The sequence below is a fragment of the Nannobrachium achirus genome, assembly GCF_963921795.1.
Source record: "Nannobrachium achirus genome assembly, chromosome: 12".
Classification (NCBI taxonomy): domain Eukaryota; kingdom Metazoa; phylum Chordata; class Actinopteri; order Myctophiformes; family Myctophidae; genus Nannobrachium; species Nannobrachium achirus.
This window is the reverse complement of record NC_137832.1, coordinates 740,784-765,000: the sequence shown is the minus strand read 5'-3', so window position 1 is coordinate 765,000 and position 24,217 is coordinate 740,784. Positions and strand designations below refer to the sequence as shown.

The window sequence follows — 24,217 nt, the reverse complement described above, 5'->3', positions numbered from 1 at the left end:
TGTTGTGAGCTTTTAGATTTTGGTGGAGATTCTTGGCGTAGAGCTCAACAAGTGACTTTAATGGGACCCCAACTTTCAGCAACTGTCTCAGATTCTCCTAGGGAAATTGAATTTCAGTCTTTGTGAGATGTGTTTCTAGACACTGGTGAAGAAATGTTTTGGTAAGGAATTTATTCCTGGACTTTTTAAGTCATGAATAATACTTGTATTGGAGGATAATATCATCACAGCAGTGTCCTGGGTTTCACTTTAAAGTCCAGACTTTGAATGAATGACCCTGTCGGAATTAGCAGGCTGTGATTGGTGTGTTCACTTACATAGCTCCTCCCCCTCTGTGTTTTTCAGGCAGTGATTGGTGTACAGTTGGTGGTTACCATGGTGATGGCCAGCGTCATCTCAAAGATCATTCCTCATTATTCCTTCGCCAGATGGCTGCTGTGCAGCGGCAGGTAAATACTTTACTCTATTACTCTACTATACAATAGGGTTGTAACAATACATTTTAATAGAGATACGAAAGGCATCACGATACATGGTTGACGATACGATACATGGTTGATGATACGATACATGGTTGACGATACGATACATGGTTGATGATACGATACATGGTTGATGATACGATACATGGTTGACGATACAATACATGGAAGATATTGGTTCATTCATGGTGATACGATACGATTCCATTCAGTGATTCAAAATCGATATAGTAACTTAAAAAAAGAAAGAAACAAAGAAATTAAATATGTGTGAAACGTGTCAATAGTGCATGTTTTTAAAGGGAAAATCTATTATTATGGATATAAATAAGTAAACACTGTGATTCTCTAGCAAATACATGGACATTATATTTCAACACATATGGACAAACCTGCACCTTGTCACAGAGAGTACACACATTTATCGATAGACCAAGAGTAGCTACATGGAATGGAAAAGTAATTAAACCCCTCTTTTTCATTTTCCCTCTTAAAATTGCTAAATACAAGGCACAAATACTGTTTCAATACAAGTGATTTTTGACACTGCAAAACGATTTGATACCGATTATCTGCATTGTCAAACGATACCAATACGATACAAAGCCAAAATGGTACGATATATGCTTTTGCATATCAATATAGTAGATCATTGCAAATTAAAATAGATTTTTCGATTCCGTTACTATATCGTTACACCCCTACTATACAACTAATACAAGATGGCTGCTGTGCAGCGGAAGGTAAATACTTTACTCTATTACCTCATTACATTACTATACAACTAACACAAGATGGCTGCTGTCTGGTGGACATAGGAAGGTAGACGCCTCCTCCAGCTCTCTGGAGCTCGTAAAAAAAGGCATTTCTTGACGGAAACCTTCCGTGTGCATCACAGAAACGGAAGTTCGGTAGGCCAATCAGAGGCAGGTGGGGCCGGGTCTTTTCGTACGCAGCCTCTAAGAACAGCTGAGCCGCGCAACATCAGAACTGGAAAAGACACGCTGTGATTGGCCAGTAATCACTTTGAGTGGCAGCATGCCTTCAGCACTTCCGCCTATCCTGATTTACGAGTCACTCCAATGAACTCTAGCTTTATACAGCTTACTTAAAGGGGGCGGGACACCGGCCGAAATTTAACATTATGATACAGTAGGTCACGTGGTCTTTCTTCAAACGGTCTGAAAAGGAGGCGGGGCCGTATCAGTTATTAGTGAATGTATACTTCGTCCGTCGTGCGGTGCCGCGCACAACGTGATGTGTTGTTGTTAGCTGGTAGCGCCGCACCGCACGGCTATTTTCAAGAGCTATACACGCACGCACGCACGCACACACACACACACACACACACAGGCTACCACAGACTTCAGTCCTCCGGAGCTCCGGTGAAGCACTGGAGCACTTTTTAGCAGAGATGGCTGCTAAAAAGTGGTCTGTGCTGCGGAGGATCGAGGAGAACGTTGGACCCTCGTTCTAATCTCTGACACCTTTTTGTTAGAAGACTTGTACCCTGTACGCGGTTAGGGGGGATTCTATAGCAGATTATATGATTTTTTTACCCCTAGAACTGCTTGTTTTAAAATTCGTTTTATGAATTGTCGCATTTTCTCCTCGCACAGTTCTGTTGGGGTTGTTTCACTAGATACTCAGCGCTCAACTCCGCCCCCTCCCGTCATATTACCCAATCAAATTAATTTAATTCAGTTACTGTACAGAAAGTACCACTTTCAGTACAGTAACTACAATACATTAATTTGATTGTGTAATTTAACATGGGGGTACATGACATCATTAAAAAATTGGTTAATTTGATAGCCATAATTAGCTGTTTTGGCCGTGTCACGCCCACTTTAAGTAAAAGTATCAATACTGCAATGTAGAAATACTCCTGTTGTAAGCAGGCCTGGATTTTTGTCATTTTAGGGCCAAGGCCAGTGACTTTGGCCAAATGCCAGGGTAGGAAGGCCGTCAAATAAAACAAGATTTTAGTCCATTGAAAGAATTTGTTGAATTTAAGGGTTAGGGATGATAACCTAATCTGCAGTGAAATAGATAAATTATGGTATTTACAATCTGATCCATGCTCAGCCCTGCACCAATCAAAGTCACTCTGAATTGGTTTAAAGATGGGGACTCGGGGGAGTTAAGATTTCAGAATCTCAACAAAAGACACTGGTGCCTAGCCTACATGACAAGAAAGAAACACTGGTGACTACTGTCTACATATTGACTAAAAGATACAGAGGAGAAAGTGGTACAGTCAGCTGGGGAGCATGCCATTGTTTTGAGGGGCACAAGGCCAAACTGAGGGGCAACGACGGCCATGGCCTTCGTGGCCTCCAACTCCTTCCCTGGTTGCAAGTAAAAGTCCTCAAATTCAAAATATACTTGAGTAAATGTACAAAAGTATTGGTATCAAAATGTACTTAAAGTACCAAAAGCAAAAGTACAAAATGTTTGAAAATAGCAGATCTACAAGCTCACAACGCGTCGTTATGCGAAGCATTTTGAACTTGTAGATCTGCTATTTATTCTACAAGCTTGGCTATTTTCAAACAGCCTAAATAGGGCTAAAGTGGTTCATGTATGTTTTATAATATTATGGTTTATATGCAAAGTAACTGGTAACTAAAGGTTTAAGTAAATTTTTTGGATCCGAGATGTAGTGGAGTAGACGTAAAAGTATTGGAAATACTCAAAATTAAAATAAACAATTAAGTACAATACTTAAATAAATGTACTTAGTTACTTTACACCACTGCACATGGCGTATTTATTTAATTGAAAGGTATTACATTATTAAACCTTAACCTTTAAGCTACATTAATTATGACTTAAACACATTGTTTTAATGATGGCCTTCTTGCCCTGGCATTTGGCCTTTGTGCCCTCAAAAAAATGACGACACTAAAGGCCAAGTGGCCTTGCCTCTAAAATGACGAAATTCCAGGCCTGGTCATAACAGTGCTGTTATGTCCATTTCCTCCACTGTGATGTCATTTCCTCTGTGATGTAATATCCTCTACTGTGATGTCATGTCCTCCCCTGTGATGTAATTTCCTGGTCAGTCTGCAGTGGTACCAGCATCCTACAGAGGAGGAGTTGAGGACGTTGGCAGGAAAACAACACAAAGGACACAAGAAGAAAGACAGGTGTGTGTGTGTGTGTGTGCGTGCGTGCGTGCGTGCGTGCGTGCGTGTGTGTTTCATGACGGCTTGAACCAAAATTGTACCAAGCTGTCTGTCTGTCACCCGTTGTCTTTGTAATCAAAGTTCCCAAACATATTTGAACTGGGATTGAAACTTTGAGCCGTTTGTGGCCAGATGTAGGCCAAATGTAGGTCAGATGTAGGCCAGATGTAGACCAAATGTAGGTCAGATGTAGGCCAGATGTAGACCAGATGTAGGCCAGGTGTACGTAGGCCAGATGTATGTAGGCCAGATGTAGGCCACACTTCAGAGCCGGGACAAGGTGCTATACAAATAAAGTTTATTATTATTATATAGATGTTGGAACTTAGATCCTTCCAGGAGCCCCGCTCAAAAATCAAATTACTAAATTAAGACTAAAATGGAATTGTATTCAAAAGACGATGACTAAAATAAAGGACATCATGAACACCTCCTCATCATCATGATGACATCATCACCTCATCGTCATCATGAGACTGTTTGAGGACCAGTCAGTTTCACTCCATTACTTATGTCTTCAAAGAGGGCAAAGGTCAAACTGTGATTTTGATTCTGAGAAATGATTCCTCCACAATTCAGACGGACGGACGAATTGAGTGTCTTGTGGTGTTCTCTAAAACGTGAAAGTTAATCCTTACTCTGTGTGTGTGTGTGTGTGTGTGTGTGTGTGTGTGTGTGTGTGTGTGTGTGTGTGTGTGTGTGTGTGTGTGTGTGTGTGTGTGTGTGTGTGTGTGTGTGTGAGAGAGAGACTAATCCTCCATGGTGCGCTGTCGTTGTGCCAGCCTGGTGGCTCCTCCTTTTGTTGCCCCCATGTTTCCCTCAAACTGAGACCCTCTGTCAGAACCTTCCCTAAAACACCCTGGACGACGCTCCACGCGTCCCAGACTCCTGGACGACGCTCCACGCGTCCAGACTCTTCTCCCTTCCCTAAAACACCCTGGACGACGCTCCACGTGTCCCAGACTCTTCTCCCTTCCCTAAAACACCCTGGACGACGCTCCACGTGTCCCAGACTCTTCTCCCTTCCCTAAAACACCCTGGACAACGCTCCACTTTGTAGTGTTTAACTCATAATTGTGTTAATTGCTGTGCTTCCAGGAAATACAACGGCCACATTGACAACAAGCCTCTCACCGTCCCTAAAGACATAGACCTGCAACTGGAGACCAAGTCTATCTCTGAGGTGGACACCTTAGGTATGTGGATACATACATACACACATATAAACATACATACACTGTACACACACATATAGTGCATGAGCAATAAGCTCATCTGTGTGGTTGAGTCTAGTGTCTCATCTTCCTCTGGAAAAAATGTGATGTCGTCAACATCAATGAGCAGAGAAGGGAGCAGGGGGCAGAGAAGAGAGCAAATTTGACATATCAGTTAGAATTTGGATTAAAATATTCGACAGTATAATACAACCAATCGCCCTTTATGGCAGTGAAGTCTGGGCTCCACTCAGTGATCTGGGCTTCACTAGGAGGGACAAACATCCCACAGAGACCCTGCATGCAGAATTCTGTAGATCCATATTAAACATTCAAAGGATAACACCAACCAATGCATGCAGGGCAGAATTAGTCTGTTACCCTTTAATTGTCATCCATTAGGAAAAGAACATTAACATTTTGGTAGCATCTTAAATCAAGCCCCCAAGACACCCTGGGATTCCAGGCCTTGCAGCCCAGGAGATGAAACCTCAAAATAACTGGTTTTATTGATCACTCTCAACCTCAGAGTAGCGCTGCTCTGCAGACACTGATTAGAGTCAACCAAATGATTAAACATCTGGAACATTGGACCAACCAAACCAAAACTCTGAGTGACCACAGTCTGGCCATAGAGAAAGGATGGCAAGAAGTCCTACCAGCATTCCAGGAGGAGAGGAGAGGAGAGGAGAGGAGAGGAGAGGAGAGGAGAGGAGAGGAGAGGAGAGGCTAGGCTGTCATTGTGATGAGGGAGCTGTAGAGAAACAATTACACTTCCTAACACATTGTAACAAATACACAAACATTAGGGAGGAGTTCAGAAGTATGACAAAGGGAGAAATTGCCACTCCTTTTGGGAGACTGTGCAGTTTTAACTGCAACAAATGTAAATTCCTGTCACAAGAAAAAGGACAACCAGTAGGACACCTATACTGTATACTAGGGCATTCACAAATAGTGATTTATAGTATTCGAATTATTCGGCCGCAAAGTATTCGAATAGCCGAGTATTCGACGGGTGAAATATCATATTTTTGCATCACTAAAATGCTCTTTTGCAAGCCTTGAAAACCACCAGCAATTTACGGGTAACTTTTGTAGGCGGGACAAAAGGCGGGGTTTGTGAAATAATAGTAATAATAATAGTCGAGGTAAACACAAACACATCCAGTCAGCGCGCACCGCTATGACGCGTGCACACGAGCAGACCAGCAGTGTTTCTCAAACAGTAGAGTCCGCGGACCTGACTGGCGCCGCATGCATGCGACTGCGATGCATGCATGCACTAACACAGGCATGCACTCGTCTCCGACACAGACGCACACACACACACACACCCGTACTCTCACATTTGGAAAACATTAGCGCTTATAACGTTTTTGAACAAGCGATTAAATATAGCCTAGTTCCAGACCCTGAATCGCTAGCCACACCCGTTTAATTTTTTTGTTTTGGCGATTCAGGGGTCTAGAAGTGCTCTCATTGAAGAGTCCTTCCTCGGTTGAAAATCCGATCGGCGAATCAGCGTCGTGAATCAGCGTCTTGTGATCAGCGTGGGTGGGGTTTCCCAGAACTTGTGTGTTTCCAAGTACACCAGCGCCGCCGCCGTACCGTGCATCGCGTCGCGGTAAAATGCGGTAAATTGCGGTAAAATGCGATCGTATCGATCTCGCTATGAAACACCAGTAGCAGGCATGTTACGTTGTGTTTGATTACTAGTTCGTAGTGCTCCTATTCTGACTGTTTCTTTGGTTAGCAAGTAGCACTAGCAAGCAACAGGTTAGCCACTAGCCAGCCAGTCATGTGTTGGTCGGTGAACCAATCGCTGAAGACTGCCTCTTTTTGGCAACGCCCATCCCTGCAGTCGCCCTGGGGGGAAGCGAGTTCAGACTGAATAATGAAGTGAAACGAAATGTCAATTCAGGCTGAGTGTCAGGCTAGATTAAATATTTATTTTGGGAAAAACTTAAAAAATAAATTTAAATAAGAAAAAGATTTTTTGACTCACATATTTTGAGTTGTGGTGAGCATGAGTCGATAATCGAGTCGATTTTCGATTTTATTTCACATCCCTACTTTGTATGCGCATTCCTTAGAGGCTTGGGATCACATTTGCCTTTTATAGCGCCACCAGGAAGCCAACTTATGTAAAACACATTCTTTGCTATTACTCCATCAGATTTTCTCCAACAATCACGCACATTAGTACACAGTATCTCTATAGTCAAGTGATCAAGACCATTCCATCTGCTATTTCATATTCCATCCTAATTGGCTAATATTGGCTTCCAAAGTTCGCAGGATTGCTCAATTTTTGGAACACAATGCCTCAAATCATGCATGCAGCGTTCGATCGCCATGAAAGGTCTAAGATTGGCGAAGAACACATGCCATCCTTTTTACATTGGCCTATTATACAGTAGCACCACCAGGACGCCTGGCCTGGTGGAGACCTGTGCACGGAAGAGCACTGCTTCTAGTTGAATGATATTGTTATGTTGTTTGTCATAATTGTATTTGTGCTTTGGCAACATTATGTAAAATGTCATGCCAATAAAGCCTGTTGAATTGAATTGAGAAGAGAGCAGAGGAGAGGTAACTATGGATGCACTCGCAAATACTGAGTGGTTTAACATCATGGACAACATATCTTATTTTAAGTATAATAATGCAAACCTGTGTGTGTGTGTGTGTGTGTGTGTTTGTGTGTGTGTGTGTGTGTGTGTGTGTGTGTGCGCGTGCGCGCGTGCAGCGTTACATTATTTCCCAGAGTTCCAGTGGTTGGTGGACTTCACGGTTGCTGCCACGGTGGTCTATGTGGTCACAGAGTGTTACTACAGCCTGGCTCAGCCAACAGGAGGAGAGATGAACATCAGTGTGGTCTGGAGTATGCTGGTCCTCTCCTTCGTCATGTATCCTTGATCATATGTTTTACTGTCCTTTCCTTCTTCATGTATCCTTGATCATATGTTTTACTGTCCTTTCCTTCTTCATGTATCCTTGATCATATATCCTTGATCATATGTTTTACTGTCCTTTCCTTCTTCATGTATCCTTGATCATATGTTGTACTGTCCTTTCCTTCTTCATGTATCCTTGATCCTATGTCGTATTGTCCTTTCCTCTTCATATATCCTTGATCATATATCCTTGATCCTATGTTTTACTGTCCTTTCCTTCTTTGTCTATCCTTGATTCTATGTTTTACTGTCCTTTCCTTCTTCATGTATCCTTGATCATATGTTTTACTCTCCTTACCTTCATGTATTCAACCTTTGTCACATCGAGGTCCAATATTTATTCATCATCAGTTGGTTTCAGATTTTGTCCACAATTCCATGCTGTATTGATGTTGGTGCCATAGGAGAGATAACAGGCAAACGTTGACCAACAAAAAAAACAATTCTTCTACATTCTCTAATTGTGTAGAATTCTAAATTGTGTAATGCAAATGTTTAACAGTAATTTAACTTTGAGCGCGTAAATGAAACCAAATTTGGTTTCATTTTACACTCTCAGGAGTTAAAGATCTATAAGGGTCCATTTGGTTACCAACTCTCCATCATTTAGCTGGGGACCACCTGGAACCCCCTCAAGGACCCCTGTTCTAAAAGACCTGTTTCACTGTCTTTACTCCCTGCTGCTCTTGTCATTCTGTCCACTATGTTGGTCAACTAGCTTTCTTCACGGATCAAAACTACATGACAACTATGCTATGATGGCCAGAACTAGGCTTAAATATACTGAACATTTTGTCCTAATAATAATCCTTAACTCTACAGTAAGACACTGTTCTCTCTGACTGCTCATTACTTTAATAATAATAATAATAACTAGAAATGCTGTTCCTACGAAACAGTGTGGGCTCGCATGTAACACCATGTATGGCAGGGGTATTCAACTAAATTGTCCAGGGGGCCACATTGACAGAAACCCAAGGGGCCGGGGGCCGCACTAACGTACCCCCCCCAGCTATTGTACACTTGAAACAACGGCACGACCACATTTTCACTACATATTCACAAACAACCACATTTTCATCTAACTACATTGCAAAGCAGAATACTTTTCAAGTAGAATACTTTTCATGTTAATGTGCTTAATTTCTGTTCAACAAGTTGACAACTGTAAACATGCTTTCTTGGTAAAACCTAGTGCTAACTACATCACACTAGTGATGGCCAACCTGGCATTGATGTCGACCTTATTGACAGTGCACACACAATTGCCTTCTCTGATGCTTTAACGATGCTCAACGAGGATCAGGTGGGTCGCAGACACACACACTCCACTCTGCTGCAGTGCTCTGACTGGAGTCACATAAACTTGACCCATAAAGATTTGGTATAAGATACTGGTCTCGTCTTTCAACAAGCCCACACTTATAATCCTTAACTCTCCTACAGTAAGACCCTGTTCTCATTGACTGCTCATTACTTTAAGCTGGAGGAGGGAGGAGAACGTTCTCTCTGCATCACCTTTGGGTTCTTCTTCTTCGTCAAGGCCATGGCCATCCTCATCGTCACTGAGAACTACCTGGAGTTTGGACTGGAGACTGGTGAGACACGCTATCTACCTTGCTCAGCTACAACACCGAATCGGAGGTCCAGGGTCAAAGTTATAGCTCTTGTATCTATAATAAAGAGCAGACCCGTTCTGGTGCTAATGCAGTACAATAGCACTTCTGGTAATTCCTTCTTCAGTAGACTTCCTTAAGTCTAGTACTGGTATGTAATATATCTGGCCTTGAGGTGTAGGCTTGTGGAGTCCATGAGGTAAATAGGATTCTTAGGATCTCTAATTCTATGGTTATTATTAGGGATGTCACTAACGGTTTATCCAGTAACCGGTTAGCCGTCAGCATTAACCGGTTAATTAACGTTTTTTAATTATTATTTTTTTAATATATTTTTTTATTATTATTATTTTTTTAACCCAAAATTGTATATATAAGTACACAGAATTAATGTTGGTAGACGAATGGTAGACATTTAGTTATGCTCCTTTGAAAGACAAACAAAAAAGACGGATTTAACAATAAAAATAAATTGTTCTAGGCTTAATCATCAATAAACAAGCATCGCCTGCGCGTTTCAACAAGTGGTCGGCGGCGGTGCCTATTCTGCCTTTCAAACAAACAAGCTCTAGCCTAGGCTGAGCATTTTTCATTGATAACCATTAACATGACGACGAGTTCTGTTGTGTACGAGTCTGTTGACTCGCGCTGCGGAGAAAACTCTTCCGAGATGAAAATGGCAGATCTACAAGCTCACAGCGCGTCGCGTTCTGCGACTCACGGCTTGTGATTGAGCATCGTTGTTGCCTCATGTCGCTGCTGTATTTGAGAAAGATACTGTCGTCTACACTCCTTTCCTTTTGAAATGCTCCCAGACCGAAATACCTCTGTTGGCTACGTGTTCTGTTTTGTGTATTCCGACGCTCGTTGTCTGATCCTCCCCGGACCACACTGTGGCACAGACCCCACTGCGTAACACTAAAACAGCTGTCTCTCATTCACTGTTCGATTGGACATGATGTAAGACTACTCTTGCGCCTCCCAGAGTCTGTTTGACAAAATCACATCTCCATAGCCAAAAACACTATGCAGGTCCAGGAAAATGCGATCATATTATTATGAAAATTAACCGTGAAACCGTTAAGCATGACCGGTTATTTCTTAACGGTCGGCTAACCGGTTAACCGCTGACATCCCTAGTTATTATACAAGCTGCAATTCCTTATTGTGCTGTATTGAGTTGGTGATTCCATAACACTGAACACTTAACTCGATTGATTGATTGATTGATTGATTGATTAATTGATTGATTGAAGACTTTATTAGAAGTTTGCATAGAAAAAGGTACAGTTTCATGACAGTAGAGTTCACTGGTACAAGGTCAACTAAAAGCCAAAAGGAGATCTTAGAAAAGACTAAGCTTATTTCCATAGGAAACCATTGAAGTATCTCATATAACATTGAATGACAGGTTGACTTTGTGTGTGTGTGTGTGTGTGTGTGTGTGTGTGTGTGTGTGTGTGTGTGTGTGTGTGTGTGTGTGTGTGTGTGTGTGTGTGTGTGTGTGTGTGTGTGTGTGTGTGTGTGTGTGGCACCTGTTTAAATACTCTTAAATTTTTAACTTTGTGTTTTTTTTTTAGGTTTTGCTAATTTCTCAGACAGTGCTCTGCAGTTTCTGGAACACCAGGGCTTAGAATCCCAGTGAGTTCATTTCAACTTAAATTTTCATCTAGTTCAGGGGTCTTCAACGTTTTCAGGCCAAGGACCCCTTAGTTGAGAGAGATGAAGCAGGGACCCCCACAAACTCTTCATAGATTCCATATAGTTTCATCGTTTGACAGCACGATCATCAATACTTAATAAACTTGACCTTTCACTCTGTACTTAGTCTGCTCTTTTTACCCCTCTACACCAAACCTCTTTGCCAAAAACAGCCAATCTACAAGCTCACAATGCCTCGCAGCACGAGGCGTTGTGAGCTTGTAGATCTGCTATTTTTGGCTAAAGTTCTCAGAATATTTTCTATATTTTCTAGAATTCTATCTCACAAAAATTTGGAGGACCCCCTGTAGTAACTTTGAGGACCCCCTAGGCGTCCCGGACCCCCTGTTGAAGACCCTAGTTGTAATACATGAAGGTGTGAGGTTATAAATATGAGTATTATGATGTAATGTTTGTGTACATTATCATATAATGACATGCTAATGTATGCGTGTGTCTCTCCAGGGGTCCCATATCTAAGCTCACCTTCAAGCTGCTTCTGGCCCTGCTCTGCTCTCTGATTGGAGCGTTCCTGACCTTCCCTGGGCTGCGATTGGCCCAGATGCACCTGGACGCTCTCAACCTGACCACTGACAGAGTCATTCAGTGAGTGAAGGACTCCTCACATGATGAAAAAAAAACAAACATGTTTTTAGAACAACACAACACTGCCTCATCAGAGTTGCTATGGTGACTTATACATTGTCAGATACTTGAATGTGTCCTTATATTATCATCACTTTACCAGAATACAGCTCAATGGAGTTAGGAGGTTTTTATATTATCATCACTTTACCCAATTACAAAGTTAGGTTTTTCACCGTTGATGTGGAGAAAGTTGTTTTGTCCATCATTGATTAGAATGACAAGTTGGAGTTAGGAGGTTTCGTCTGAAGAGCTTTTTAATACTTTTCATTGGTTCAATATTCGTAAAACCCAGACAGATGTAAAGGGAGTTCAATAACACTGATTATATAAAGTTGAAAAACAGAAATCCAACAGTGACGAAGTGAAGAAGAATATGTTATTTAGTCACATATTATTTAATGAACTATGATTTAGTTTAGATGATAGATTATATTACAGATAATATTATAAACTATAAACTATTTAGTTTAGATCAGGGGCCTTCAACAGGGGGTCCTCAGAGTTACTACAGGGGGTCCTCCAAATCTTTGTGTGATAGGAACTCGTTTTTCCCCCCTTTTTTATATTAACCACTTGAACCCTAGAGTCCATATTCTGAGAACTTTAGCCAAAAATAGCAGATCTACAAGCTCACAACGCCTCGCGCTGCGAGGCGTTGTGAGCTTGTAGATCGGCTATTTTCGGCAAAGAGCTTTGGAGGACGAAAAGAGCAGACTAAGTACAGTGAAAGTTTATTAAGTAGTGACGGTTCAAGTGGTTAAATATCTGAAAACACACATTAACATGAATCCAAAATACACAGTTGATCGTGCGGTCAGACAATGAAACTATATTTATGAAAAGGTTGTGGGGGTCCCTGCTTCATCTCTCTCTCAACTAAGGGGTCCTTGGCCTGAAAACGTTGAAGACCCCTGGTTTAGATGATAGATTATATTCTGTTACAGATTATATTCAGACATTAAAATGTCTCCTCTTCCTGTTCTAGGACTCTGCTTCATATCAACTTCCTGTCTCCTCTCATCATGGTTCTGCTGTGGGTCAAACCTCTGACCAAAGATTATATCATGAACCCTACACTGGGAACGGACACTGTACCTCTGTAAGTATTAACATTAATATTATTATTACCAGTAAGGCTCCCTAATCGGGAGATAAGCGACCGTAGGTCACTTATCTCCACAAATAGGGCAAAAATGTGTTTTGCCAAAATCTTCCTGGTCCATGTTGATGACATGAGTGTAGACATACTGTGTAGTGATTTTCGTGATTTTAGGGCAAAATCTGTAGGAGCAGTGTCCAAAAATGTGTTTTTAAAAATCGGCCTGGAGGTGGCGCTATATGGGAGAGATTCATGTTGATGGGATGAGTGTAGACATACTGTGTACCGATTTGCGTGATTTTAGGGCAAAAATTGTAGGAGCAGTGTCCAAAAATGTGTTTTGCAAGAATCGGCCTCATGGTGGCGCTAGAAGAGGGCCATGTGAGAAATGAGGGGTGGGGTCTCCGCGCCGGCACGGCGGACGAATAGGTACCGGCCCCGGCTGTCCCGGTTGCTCCTAGCCCGAGTTACGGCATTTTATGTGAGCTGCAGTGTAGGGGGTCCTCCACTGGGGGCGCCACCACTTTTGCATCCGTTCTGGAGCAGCAGGAGTTGGTGGTCCCCGGGAATAGACCGTTTGTCAGCCTTCTGATTGGTCCCTGAGACTCCCTGACTGGCCAACCAGAAAAAAACATTCACTTTTTGCTATCGGGGGTGGAGTTTGTGCAGTGGAGAATGTTGAATGCGTCTTTCAAGAACTGTCCGCAGTGCGCGACACGGAGATCGGCCGGTACGGTGATAGCGACGGCAAGCGTCAAGCGATCTCGCTCATCATAACGAATAAGCTTCAACAAACTAGTTCACATGTACCTTATCAATGGTCTAAGAGTCACGATTGGGTACATATAATTTAAATGGGCAGAATTACGAAAAGCCAGCCTATTATGTGAGGAGAAACATTCTCTCTGTCCTCTTCCTAGTACCCAAGATGCAATGCGCTTCTCTTTCTATCTCTGATCCAGAGGATTAAACTAATTAAAACATTTATTTTTCGGGGGAAAACTACTGTTTTGCTATGTAATTACTGTACCTTTGTCTTCCCTTTTTATTAATATCACGTAGATGTGTTTTTTGTGGTACTTTATATAGCTGTAATGAGGCTATGAAGGGAAAAAAATTCCCATCCACTACCACTATAAAAGAATCTGCAAAGAGGATTCTGTCCCACTGGGATTAAACAAATTAAAACATATATTTTCGGGTAAACCCCCTGTTTTGCAATGTAACTACTGTACCTTTGTCTTCCCTTTTTATTAATATCACCTAGGTGTTTTTCCTTTGGTACTTTATATAGCTGTAATGAGGCTATGAAGGGGAAAAAAATCCCATCCACTTCCACTATAAAAACAATCTGCCCAGGGTTAATGTCCCATCATAGTAACAGGGCAGAATGGGGCGGGATTTACAAAAGGGTTTATTCCCCGTGAGCAGCCCGGTTGGGGTCGTCATTTGGTCATTTTAGCACATTTTGGAATTTTTTTACATCTGGGGGTCCCCCAGGGACATGGGGGTCCCTGGAGCTCCGGGGGTCCTTGGAGGTTGTAGTTTGGCAGGCAAGGAAAGTGTGTTCCAAATTTGGCATGGATCGGGGCAACGGTTGCGGAGATATGAGCAGGGCAAGAGTGTGACGTGTGAGGTGTGACAGACAGACGGAGGGAGGGACGGACTGACTTACACTTTGTGCAGGGTTTGATAGTAAATGCGACCTACGGTCGCAATTATATAAATATATAGATTATATCATGAACCATACGCTGGGAACGGACACTGTACCTCTGTAAGTATTAACATTAATATTATTGTATAAATATATAGATTATATAATGAACCATACGCTGGGAATGGACACTGTACCTCTGTAAGTATTAATATTATTATTATGTAAATATGAATAGATTATATCTAAAGGTGTCAAAAATAACGTGTTAACGGCGGTAATGAAATTTTGGGCTTAATCACGTTAAAATATTTAACGCAATTAACGCACACGCAGCATAACCGACCCGGCCCCATTCACTGCAGCCGAGGGGAACACAGGCTGCAGCCTGCGCAGCCTGTTCCCCCTCCCCCTTCCCCCTCTCACGTCTCACTCACTGAGAAGAGAGCAGAGGGGGAGACACTGCCTGAAAAACAGTTGTTAAAAACCTCTTGGAATCCATCGCTGCCACTGGATTAATAACGGATCATCAATACATCTGAAATAGAGATCTACTACTACCTTTGGCTGTTCAATTGGAGAGAACAACAGCAACACATTAAAATCCACGATGTTAGGCTCCAACTGCTTGCATTAGATCCAGAGAAATGGTCGCGATCGGATGCGTGATCATTTGTCTTCAACACTGCGCATATTTGCCATAGGTTAACGAGGCTAGTTGACCCTGATTTGACCGGGATTTGACATAGACAATCGGCACAGTTTGGCTTGTGCTGCGTGTGTCAACTGAATGAATTATCTGTAGCCCAGACAGATATCAAGTAATCATCTCCCCCTCAATGACTTAAGTTCCACTTCTCCCCAAAATGTTTTTTCCATCATGAATTACAAACCTACTATTGTTGCATTTAGGCTCTTTATTTTCCAATAATTAAACTATAAGCCTGTGTTTTATTGCTACACAATAAATGGTAAATAAGGTAGCCTACTCTAAAATAATCCATCATCCATCCATCTTCAACCGCTTATCCGGCATCGGGTCGCTGGGGTAACAGTTCCAACTGAGATTTCTAGAGTTCCTTAATAATAATTAAAATAAACAATACTAATGATTATAATTGCGACCGCTAGGTCGCAGTTACTATCAAAACGTCAGTCTGTCTGTCACGTGACGTCACACTTTTGCCCTGCTCATATCTCCGCCATCGTTGCCCCTAGCCATGTGAAAATTTCCACACACACTCCTTCTCTGCCAATCCACAACCTCCACCCTTCCAGGGACTCCCGCAGCTCCAGGGACCCCCGCCAAAAAGCTAAAAAACAACCAAATGACGCCCCCAAATCGGATGCTCACCGCGTTGCTCTGCTACAGACAAAGAGATGTCTACACACATCTCATCAACATGGATCTCCTCTTTTCTCAAATGCCCCTCTTCGCCACCATGAGGCCGGTTCTTGCAAAACACATTTACGGACACAGATCCTCCAATTTGTGCCCTAAAATCACGCAAATCGGTACACGGTATGTCTACACTCATGTCATCAACATGGATCTGTCCCATAGAGCGCCACCTTCAGGCAGATTTTTTAAAACACATTTTTGAACACTGCTCCTACAGTTTTTGCCCTAAATTCACACAAATCGCTACACAGTATGTCTACACTTATCTCATCAACATGGATCTGTCAGATATAGCGCCACCATGAGGCAGATTTTTTTAACACATTTTTGGACCTAATATCATGCTGCGACCTGACGGTCGCTTATCTCCCGATTAGGGAGTCTTACTGGTAAACATACATACATACAGTACATACTGTATAAATGTATCCGCCTTATTCCGCCTTTATCTTTCCATTTCCACAACAATATACAGACAGAAATGGCATATTTTGGACATAGTTCGATTCGTGATTAATCATGATTGATTAATTTTTTAAGCTGTGATTAATCTGATTACAATTTTTAATCATTTGACAGCCCTAATTATATCATGATTCCTACACTGGGTACAGTTTAGTTTACAGTTTAGGCATTTAGCAGACGCTTTTAATCCAAAGCGACTTACAATAAGCAGATAACACCACAATAATAAACAAGATAATATGTCAGTACATAATCAACAATATAACAAATGCAAATGTATATCTATCTAGAAAAAAACACAATATAATCAAAGTTCTAAAAACCTAAAAACAAAAACAAATGCTAACTAGCTTCATGTATGGTCATTGATTTTTTCTGTAGTGCTAAGGGTTTAGGTGGAGTCTGAAAAGGTGAGTCTTCAGTCCACGGCGAAAGCTAGCGAGTGAGTCCGTTGTTCTAAGTGCGACAGGGAGTTTATTCCACAACTTGGGGGCCAGGAGGGCAAACTGTCTCGGACGAGTGGATTTTTGCCCTGGAGTTTTTAGCGAGGGTTCTGTCAGCATCCCTGTGTTAGCTGATCTAAGTGAACGGGTGGGGGTGTAGGGGTTGATCAGGTTTTGGAGGTATGGAGGAGCCATACCTTTGGCTGCTTTGAAGGTCAGCATCAGTGTTTTGTATTCAGTGCGGGCCGCAACCGGGAGCCAGTGGAGGCTGCGGAGAAGGGGAGAGACATGTGAGAACCAGTCGTGCCGCGGCATTTTGGATCAGTTGGAGAGGTTTAAGTGCACATGCCGGGAGACCAGTGAGGAGAGAGTTACAATAGTCAAGCTTTGATAAGACAGATGTCTGAATGAGGAGCTGGGCTGCCTCCTGGGTGAGGAAGGGTCTGATTTTACGGATGTTATAGAGTGTGAACATACAGGACCGGGTGACTGATGCAATGTGTGCCTTGAATGATAGCTGGCTGTCCAGGACCACACCAAGGTTTCTAGCAGTAGGAACTGAAGTCACCAATGCATTATCTATGGAAATAGTGAGATCTTGCATGGGGCAAGACTTAGCTGGGAAGAAGAGTAGCTCCGTTTTGTCCGGGTTCAGCTTAAGGTGGTGGGCTGACATCCACTGTGAGATGTCGGCCAGACATGCAGCAATGCGTTCTTACAGACATTGTACCTCTGTAAGTATTATAAATACTGTATACAATTATAAAGAGATTATAACATGAATAATATAAATCTATTATTAACAGAATGACAGAGGAAACATTCGATACCTTACGTCTGTGTCATACTGCTGCTGTGTCTTCTGTATTATATACATCCTGCTAGCTCACCTGTCCTCTTTACTTTGTACACAAATGAGTGTAGAAGTGGTAATCCCAATAACTACATTATTAAATTCTCTGACGATACTGCCATATTAGCCCTACTTGATAAGGATAGGGATGTAGCTGACTACCTTTTAGAGGTACAGAGGTTTGTTAAATGGTGTGATGAAAACCACCTTGTTCTCAATGTTAGAAAGACACAGGAGATGGTGTTCGACCCTATGAGTGTTGGTGACCACAGGCCAGAGCCCTGCAACGGGTGGGGTACCCGTGGGTACCCGACGGGTACCCGTGTTTGACGGGCGGGTACGGGCGGAATATATTCAACTACAAATTTGCGGGTACGGGGACGGGCGGTGCGCGACTAAACACGGGCGGGTGACGGGCGGATGACATTTTACTGTGAAAATCAGACAACTGTTTCTGCCTAAAACAACGTCACAAGAGCGCACACATGCAGTGAGCAGCAGGACGACAGAACCATGGCATGCATACAGCACTGTTTCCACCTAAACGTCAAGTCACACACATGGAGCGGCGGCAGCCGGCTGGAGCGCACACACTCACAGTGAGGAGGACACCGACACCCAACTGAATAAAGTGGCCGCGAGTGATCTGCTTGCCTAGCGCGCGATGTAGTTGAAAGGTCCATGATTGTATAATATCCACGTGATTCCACGACTATTAGGAGTTCCTTTATTATCGTCACATCATGGGTCCAGTTTGGTTTAGATTACCTCGGGCTGTTTATCATGAGAGAACCAAGACAGACAGACAGCGAGTGGCGTTCCCTTCAGCTGTGAAAAGCTGGATATGTGCTTCGCCGTATGACGGTGCGTGTCGAGCATAGCAGACATGCAAGCTCACAAAGCTGCAAGTTCCGACATGTTGTGAGCTTGTAGCTCTGATATTTTCAATGCGCGACACCGTCGTATGACAAATACAACTGCACAAAGCAGCGGAGGCAGAAAGCAGCAGCAGCAACAAGCTGTCGCGACAGTGTCAGATCATGATACAATTTTAAATTAGTATGATTGGTTTTAAAGGTTGTTCTACTTTATCCAAATAATAATAGACCTATTAATAATAGGCTTAATAACAGCATTTTCCGACGGCTTGCAGGGGGATCAACTATGGAGTGAAAATGGAGTGCGATGCCATATAAGAACGCACGCACGGCTGTAGGCTATTTACTTTAATGCATGTAATCACGGGTAACGGGGCGGGCGACGGGTCCATTTTTTGACGGGCGGGGCGGGTCTGATTTTGATTTTTTAATAATGACGGGTAGCGGGCGGTCCACGGATCTGATTAATGACGGGACGGGCGGGCGCGGGTTGTCAAAATTGGACCCGTGCAGGGCTCTGCCACAGGCCTGTGGTCATTCATGACTCAACCATCTCACAGGTCACCTCATATAAATAAACGTTTGTGTTAGTGTTCTATCGAGCGGTTTTGGAAAGCCTGGTCAGATTTGGCATTACGGTTTGGTTTGGTAATCTCTCAGTGCAACTTGTCCAAATTGCTCGGATTGGTTCAGACTGCAGGGAAGATCATAGGAGCAAGACTGCTCCCCTCTCTGCAGTCCATTTATGAGCAGACCACACTAAGACAGGCTCAAAAAATAGTTAGCGATGCTACCCATGTTTTACATGGAGAATTTGTACTCCTGCCCTCTGGCAGAAGGTATAGTGAACCTACATGGAACTATGTTAGGTTTAAAAAATCCTTTGTACCAGCGACAACTACAATGTTGAACGAGGCTCTGAAACAGCATTGATTGTGAGATTAGATCAACTACCATTTTGTGCACTGTGTAATGTTGTGTCCCCCCTGTATGTATTTCTATTATGTCTTTTGTCATTGATGTTTTATATGTGGATGCAGCAGGGGTGAAAGCCCAAGCAAAATTTCCCTTGTGGACAATAAAGTTTACCTTACCTTACATCTATTATATATTGTATTATAATATAAATCTATATATTAACAGAATGACAGAGGAAACATTTGATACCTTACGCCTCTGGGTATGTTCTGTATTATAATATAAATCTATTATATATTGTATTATAATATAATATATTATGTATTAACAGAATGACAGAGGAAACATTCGATACCCTACGTCTCTGGGTCATTCTGCTGCTGTGTGTTCTGCGTCTGGCCATGATGAGGCGCCACCTGCAGGCTTACCTCAACCTGGCCCAGAAGAACCTGCAGCAGATGAAGAAAGAGGCGGGAAGGATCAGCACCGTGGAGCTGCAGAAGACGGTGAGCTCATCTGATAGCATAATGTGCTAACACTGCTAGTAGGATGTTCTAACACTGATAGCTTCATCTGATAGCATAGTCTGCTAACACTGATAGCATCATCTGATAGCATGATGTGCTAACACTGCTAGTAGGATGTTCTAACACTGATAGCTTCATCTGATAGCATAGTCTGCTAACACTGATAGCATCATCTGATAGCATGATGTGCTAACACTGCTAGTAGGATGTTCTAACACTGATAGCATCATCTGATAGCATAGTCTGCTAACACTGATAGCGTCATCTGATAGCATAATGTGCTAACACTGCTAGTAGGATGTTCTAACACTGATAGCATCATCTGATAGCATGATGTGCTAACACTCAGGGTTTCCTGCAGCACTTTACAGGCCAGGCGCCCCGCCCGGCCAGAAAACCCCCCCGCCCCCCCAAGGGTATAAAAAAAAAAAAAAAAAAAATCTTTTTTTTTTTTTTTTTTTTTTTTAATTTTTTTTTTTTCAAAAAAACTTTTTGGACCTCCAACAATGTACTAGGCATGATCGCGATCGCGAAATTGCATGTTTAACCCCCATACCAACCCTATCTTTCAAACATGGCAGCCATGTGAAGTTACTTGTGCCTCACTGGCAGGAGAGCAGAGCAGCGCATGCAGCTGCTTAATTGATGGTCGTTAACTTCTTTTGAAGTTCTCTGAGAGGCGAGCCTAGCCTAGGTCAACTTGACAGTGACACAGCTGCACAGCGAGTCGTAGATTGCGTCGAGAGAGAGAGAGAGAGAGAGAGAGAGAGAGAGAGAGCTCTTCTCATTTACTCACAACGACACAAGTAAAGTACAAATACCTGAAAATCTCCTTTGTACAGTATAAGTACAGTAGGCTACTTAAGTAAATCTACTTAGTTACTTTACACCAATGTTGTTGTTTTTTTACTGTGCTGTAGACTTCTATTTATATGGCACGAGTGCTGGTTGATTAACCTGGGGGAAAAAAACAAGTTACACTGTCCTGTGATAAACGTAGTTATTCAATGTTGAATAAATGTGGATGATAGCATGTAGTTGTGTTTTCCGTCATCATGGGCACATTCATGTGTTTTTTATAGGGCAAAAATAAGAATTAATATTAAAAATTAAATGAATGAATTACTCGAATTCATTAATTTATTATCAAAAAATTTCGACGCACGCGCTTCGCACGTGCGCCATGAGATCCCCCCTGGTCAAGACTTTTTCCTGCAGGAAACCCTGACACTGCAAACTAACAAACATGGTGTGTACTTGCCAGAACAGCACAACTAGCGGCTAGAGCTGTCAAAATTGGCCAAAAATAACATTTGAATATTCCCTTTAAAACCCCCTGGCGATTCGGAGCATTCCGAACATTCAGAGCATTCCGAACATTTGGAGCTGTGTGGTTTTGATTGATACACGTCCGGGCTTGTCTGGAGAACAGGGACGCGTCGTACCGACGATGCGCTCATTATGCTGTGATAGGGATCGCCAAATGGAGAATTTAACGGGGGTCTGTTTTGGAAAATCCAATTGCTGTAGTTTCCTGATGATAAACACACTTGTCTCTCTGTCAGCGTCTCGCGGACAGATGCATGCATGGATGTTACACAGATATTGGTGTCGGGTAGAGCCTTCAGAAATGTGTGACCGCATCGCCTATTATAGTTGCATTGCATGGGTGTTACACAGACATCAGCGTCCAGGGCTTTGGCTTTGGGTGTGACGCGCGGGTTGATTTTCTTTATTCTCATTTTTATCGGTCACCATTAACAGTTAGTGCTTACCAATAACCATATTCCTAATGGTTAAACGGTAACGGATCCCTATGTGTGATGGAAGTTGGAACAACCACAACATGAAACGGGCAATTATAATCAAACCAATGGATTATGTTTTGGTTTGAATCAAATTAGGTAGTCTACAACATGGGGGGAAACCGTGAGACTCGGTGAGAGAAAAAAATCTATGCTTTTTACATTGTGTTTTCGCTGGCTAAGCCCGTTTCAGCTTGACTCTTTATCATTCTGAATCAATTAAAGTTACATTGTGTGATTAAAGTTTAACGTGAGCAAGTCTAACTCCGAGGCAAAGCACTGTGTGTGCTGTCTGTCTGCGAGGTGGACGGTCAGTGTGAAGCGAAAGTTAAACAGCAGCTGGAGGTTTATTCTTCGCTGTATGACTGTATGAGTGTCGCTAAACATGCACACTTAATTTACAAGCCCACAACGTATTTGATCAGCAACGCATTGTGGACTTGTAGATCAGCTCACTTTTGCAGCTGCGAGTGGAGACTTCTGCCTCGTGAGACCAGCCACCATTTAACATTACATGGGCCCAGAATCTCGCGAGAAATGCGGCAGATTTGTTTTAATTAATATTTTTTTAATCAAATCTTATTTTTTTTTTACTGTTGAATATTCTTTTATTGTTAACATTCGAAGGAATATTCAAATATAGAATATTCTTTCACTGCCCTACTTGCGGCCAATCATAGGAACTTTTAGTTCATTTTAAATCCGGACATCTGGTCCCCTGGTGTACAGACAATGAGTCCATTATGTACACGGGAGGTCACGGCTGACGAACGTCTTTTCTTTCACGCCGAGAAGAACAAATACAACCGGAGCATTAATAGGAGCATGTTCTCTGCATGTGTGTTATGAATTATAACATTATGATCAGTATCATCATTATGAATCATAATAATGTTGGTTGTTGTGTCTCCAGGTTGCTCGGATTTTCTACTACCTGTGTGTGATCGCTCTGCAGTACATGGCTCCACTGGTGATGTTGTTACACACTACACTACTGCTGAAGACTTTAGGTGAGTTTAACATAACCAGTAAGACTCCCTAATCGGGAGACGGTCGCTTATCTCCACAAATAGGCCAAAAGTTTGTTTTACCAAAATCGTCCTGATGGTGGCGTTAGATGGGACAGATGCGTTTTGATTACATGACTGTAGAGATACTGTGCGATTTGTGTGATTTTAGGGCAAAATCTGTAGGGAGCAGTGTCCAAAAATGTGTTGGAAAAAATTGGCCTGATGGTGGCGCTATATGGGACAGGTCCATGTTGATGACATGAGTGTAGACATACTGTGTAGCGATTTGCGTGATTTTAGGGCAAAATCTGTAGGAGCAGTGTGCAAAAATGTGTTTTAAAAAATCGGCCTGAAGGTGGCGCTATATGGGACAGATCCAAGTTGATGACATGAGTGTAGACATACTGTGTACCGATTTGCGTGATTTTAGGGCAAACATTTTAGGAGCAGTGTCCAAAAATGTGTTTTGCAAGAATCGGCCTCATGGTGGCGCTAGAAGAGGGCCATGTGAGAAATGAGGGGTGGGGTCTCCGCGCCGCCGAGGCGGACGAATAGGTACCGGCCCCGGCTCTCCCGGTCGCTCCTAGCCCGAGTTAAGGCATTTTATGTGAGCTGCAGTGGAGGGGGTCCTCCACTGGGGGCGCCACCACTTTTGCATCCGTTCTGGAGCACCAGGAGTCGGTGGTCCCCGGGAATTCCCTGTGAGCAGCAAACATTGAATCATCAATGCAACACTGGTTACAGCTGCTTGTCCTCTTGCAGGTGGCCACTCATGGGGGGTCTACCCTCAAGAAGATCTGCCCTGTGACCACAACATGCCCTCTGCGGAGGGCTCTATGCCGGCAGTAGAGGCTGGAGCACAGGCGGTAGAGGCTGGAGCCCGGGCCTCGGTAGCCCAGCTGTCGGTGGCTCTGGGCGGGCTGCGGACGGTGTTCAGCCCCCTGCTATTCCGAGGCGTCCTGTCCTTCCTCACCTGGTGGATCGCTGCCTGCCTCTTCTCCACCTCGCTGTTCGGCCTCTTCTACCACCAGTATCTGATGGCTGCATAGCACCCCTGGGTGCCTCTACCACCAGTATCTGATGGCTGCGTAGCACCCCTGGGTGCCTCTACCACCAGTATCTGATGGCTGCGTAGCACCCTGTTCCACCACCAGTATCTAATGGCTGTGTAGCACCCTGTTCTAATGGCTGCGTAGCAGCACCATCCATGGGTGCAGGAGGACAATAAAAGGGTGTCACCAGACTCTTCTTCTAAAGACACTGATCAGAAAGTACTCTGAATGATGGGGAAGGGGGGGGGGGGGGTCATCACTACTGAGACATCTTCATCACAGCCTACAGATGACGA

The 24,217-nt window shown here is 43.1% G+C and overlaps 1 protein-coding gene across 1 annotated transcript in view; it reads left to right on the top strand.

Annotated features, from left to right (window-relative positions):
- tmem161b (transmembrane protein 161B) overlaps window positions 1-23,918 on the top strand; it is a gene marked incomplete at its 3' end in the record, with an annotated part of 27,043 nt that extends 3,125 nt beyond the window's left edge. Inside the window, exons 2-12 of the mRNA XM_080738137.1 lie at window positions 346-449; window positions 3,551-3,634; window positions 4,772-4,869; window positions 7,640-7,799; window positions 9,294-9,445; window positions 11,044-11,104; window positions 11,630-11,770; window positions 12,798-12,911; window positions 19,859-20,033; window positions 22,773-22,869; window positions 23,632-23,918. Of these exons, the coding sequence (XP_080594263.1) occupies window positions 346-449; window positions 3,551-3,634; window positions 4,772-4,869; window positions 7,640-7,799; window positions 9,294-9,445; window positions 11,044-11,104; window positions 11,630-11,770; window positions 12,798-12,911; window positions 19,859-20,033; window positions 22,773-22,869; window positions 23,632-23,918 (1,473 nt within the window). The remainder of the gene's footprint in view (window positions 1-345; window positions 450-3,550; window positions 3,635-4,771; window positions 4,870-7,639; window positions 7,800-9,293; window positions 9,446-11,043; window positions 11,105-11,629; window positions 11,771-12,797; window positions 12,912-19,858; window positions 20,034-22,772; window positions 22,870-23,631) is intronic.
- Window positions 23,919-24,217: the final 299 nt, after the last annotated feature.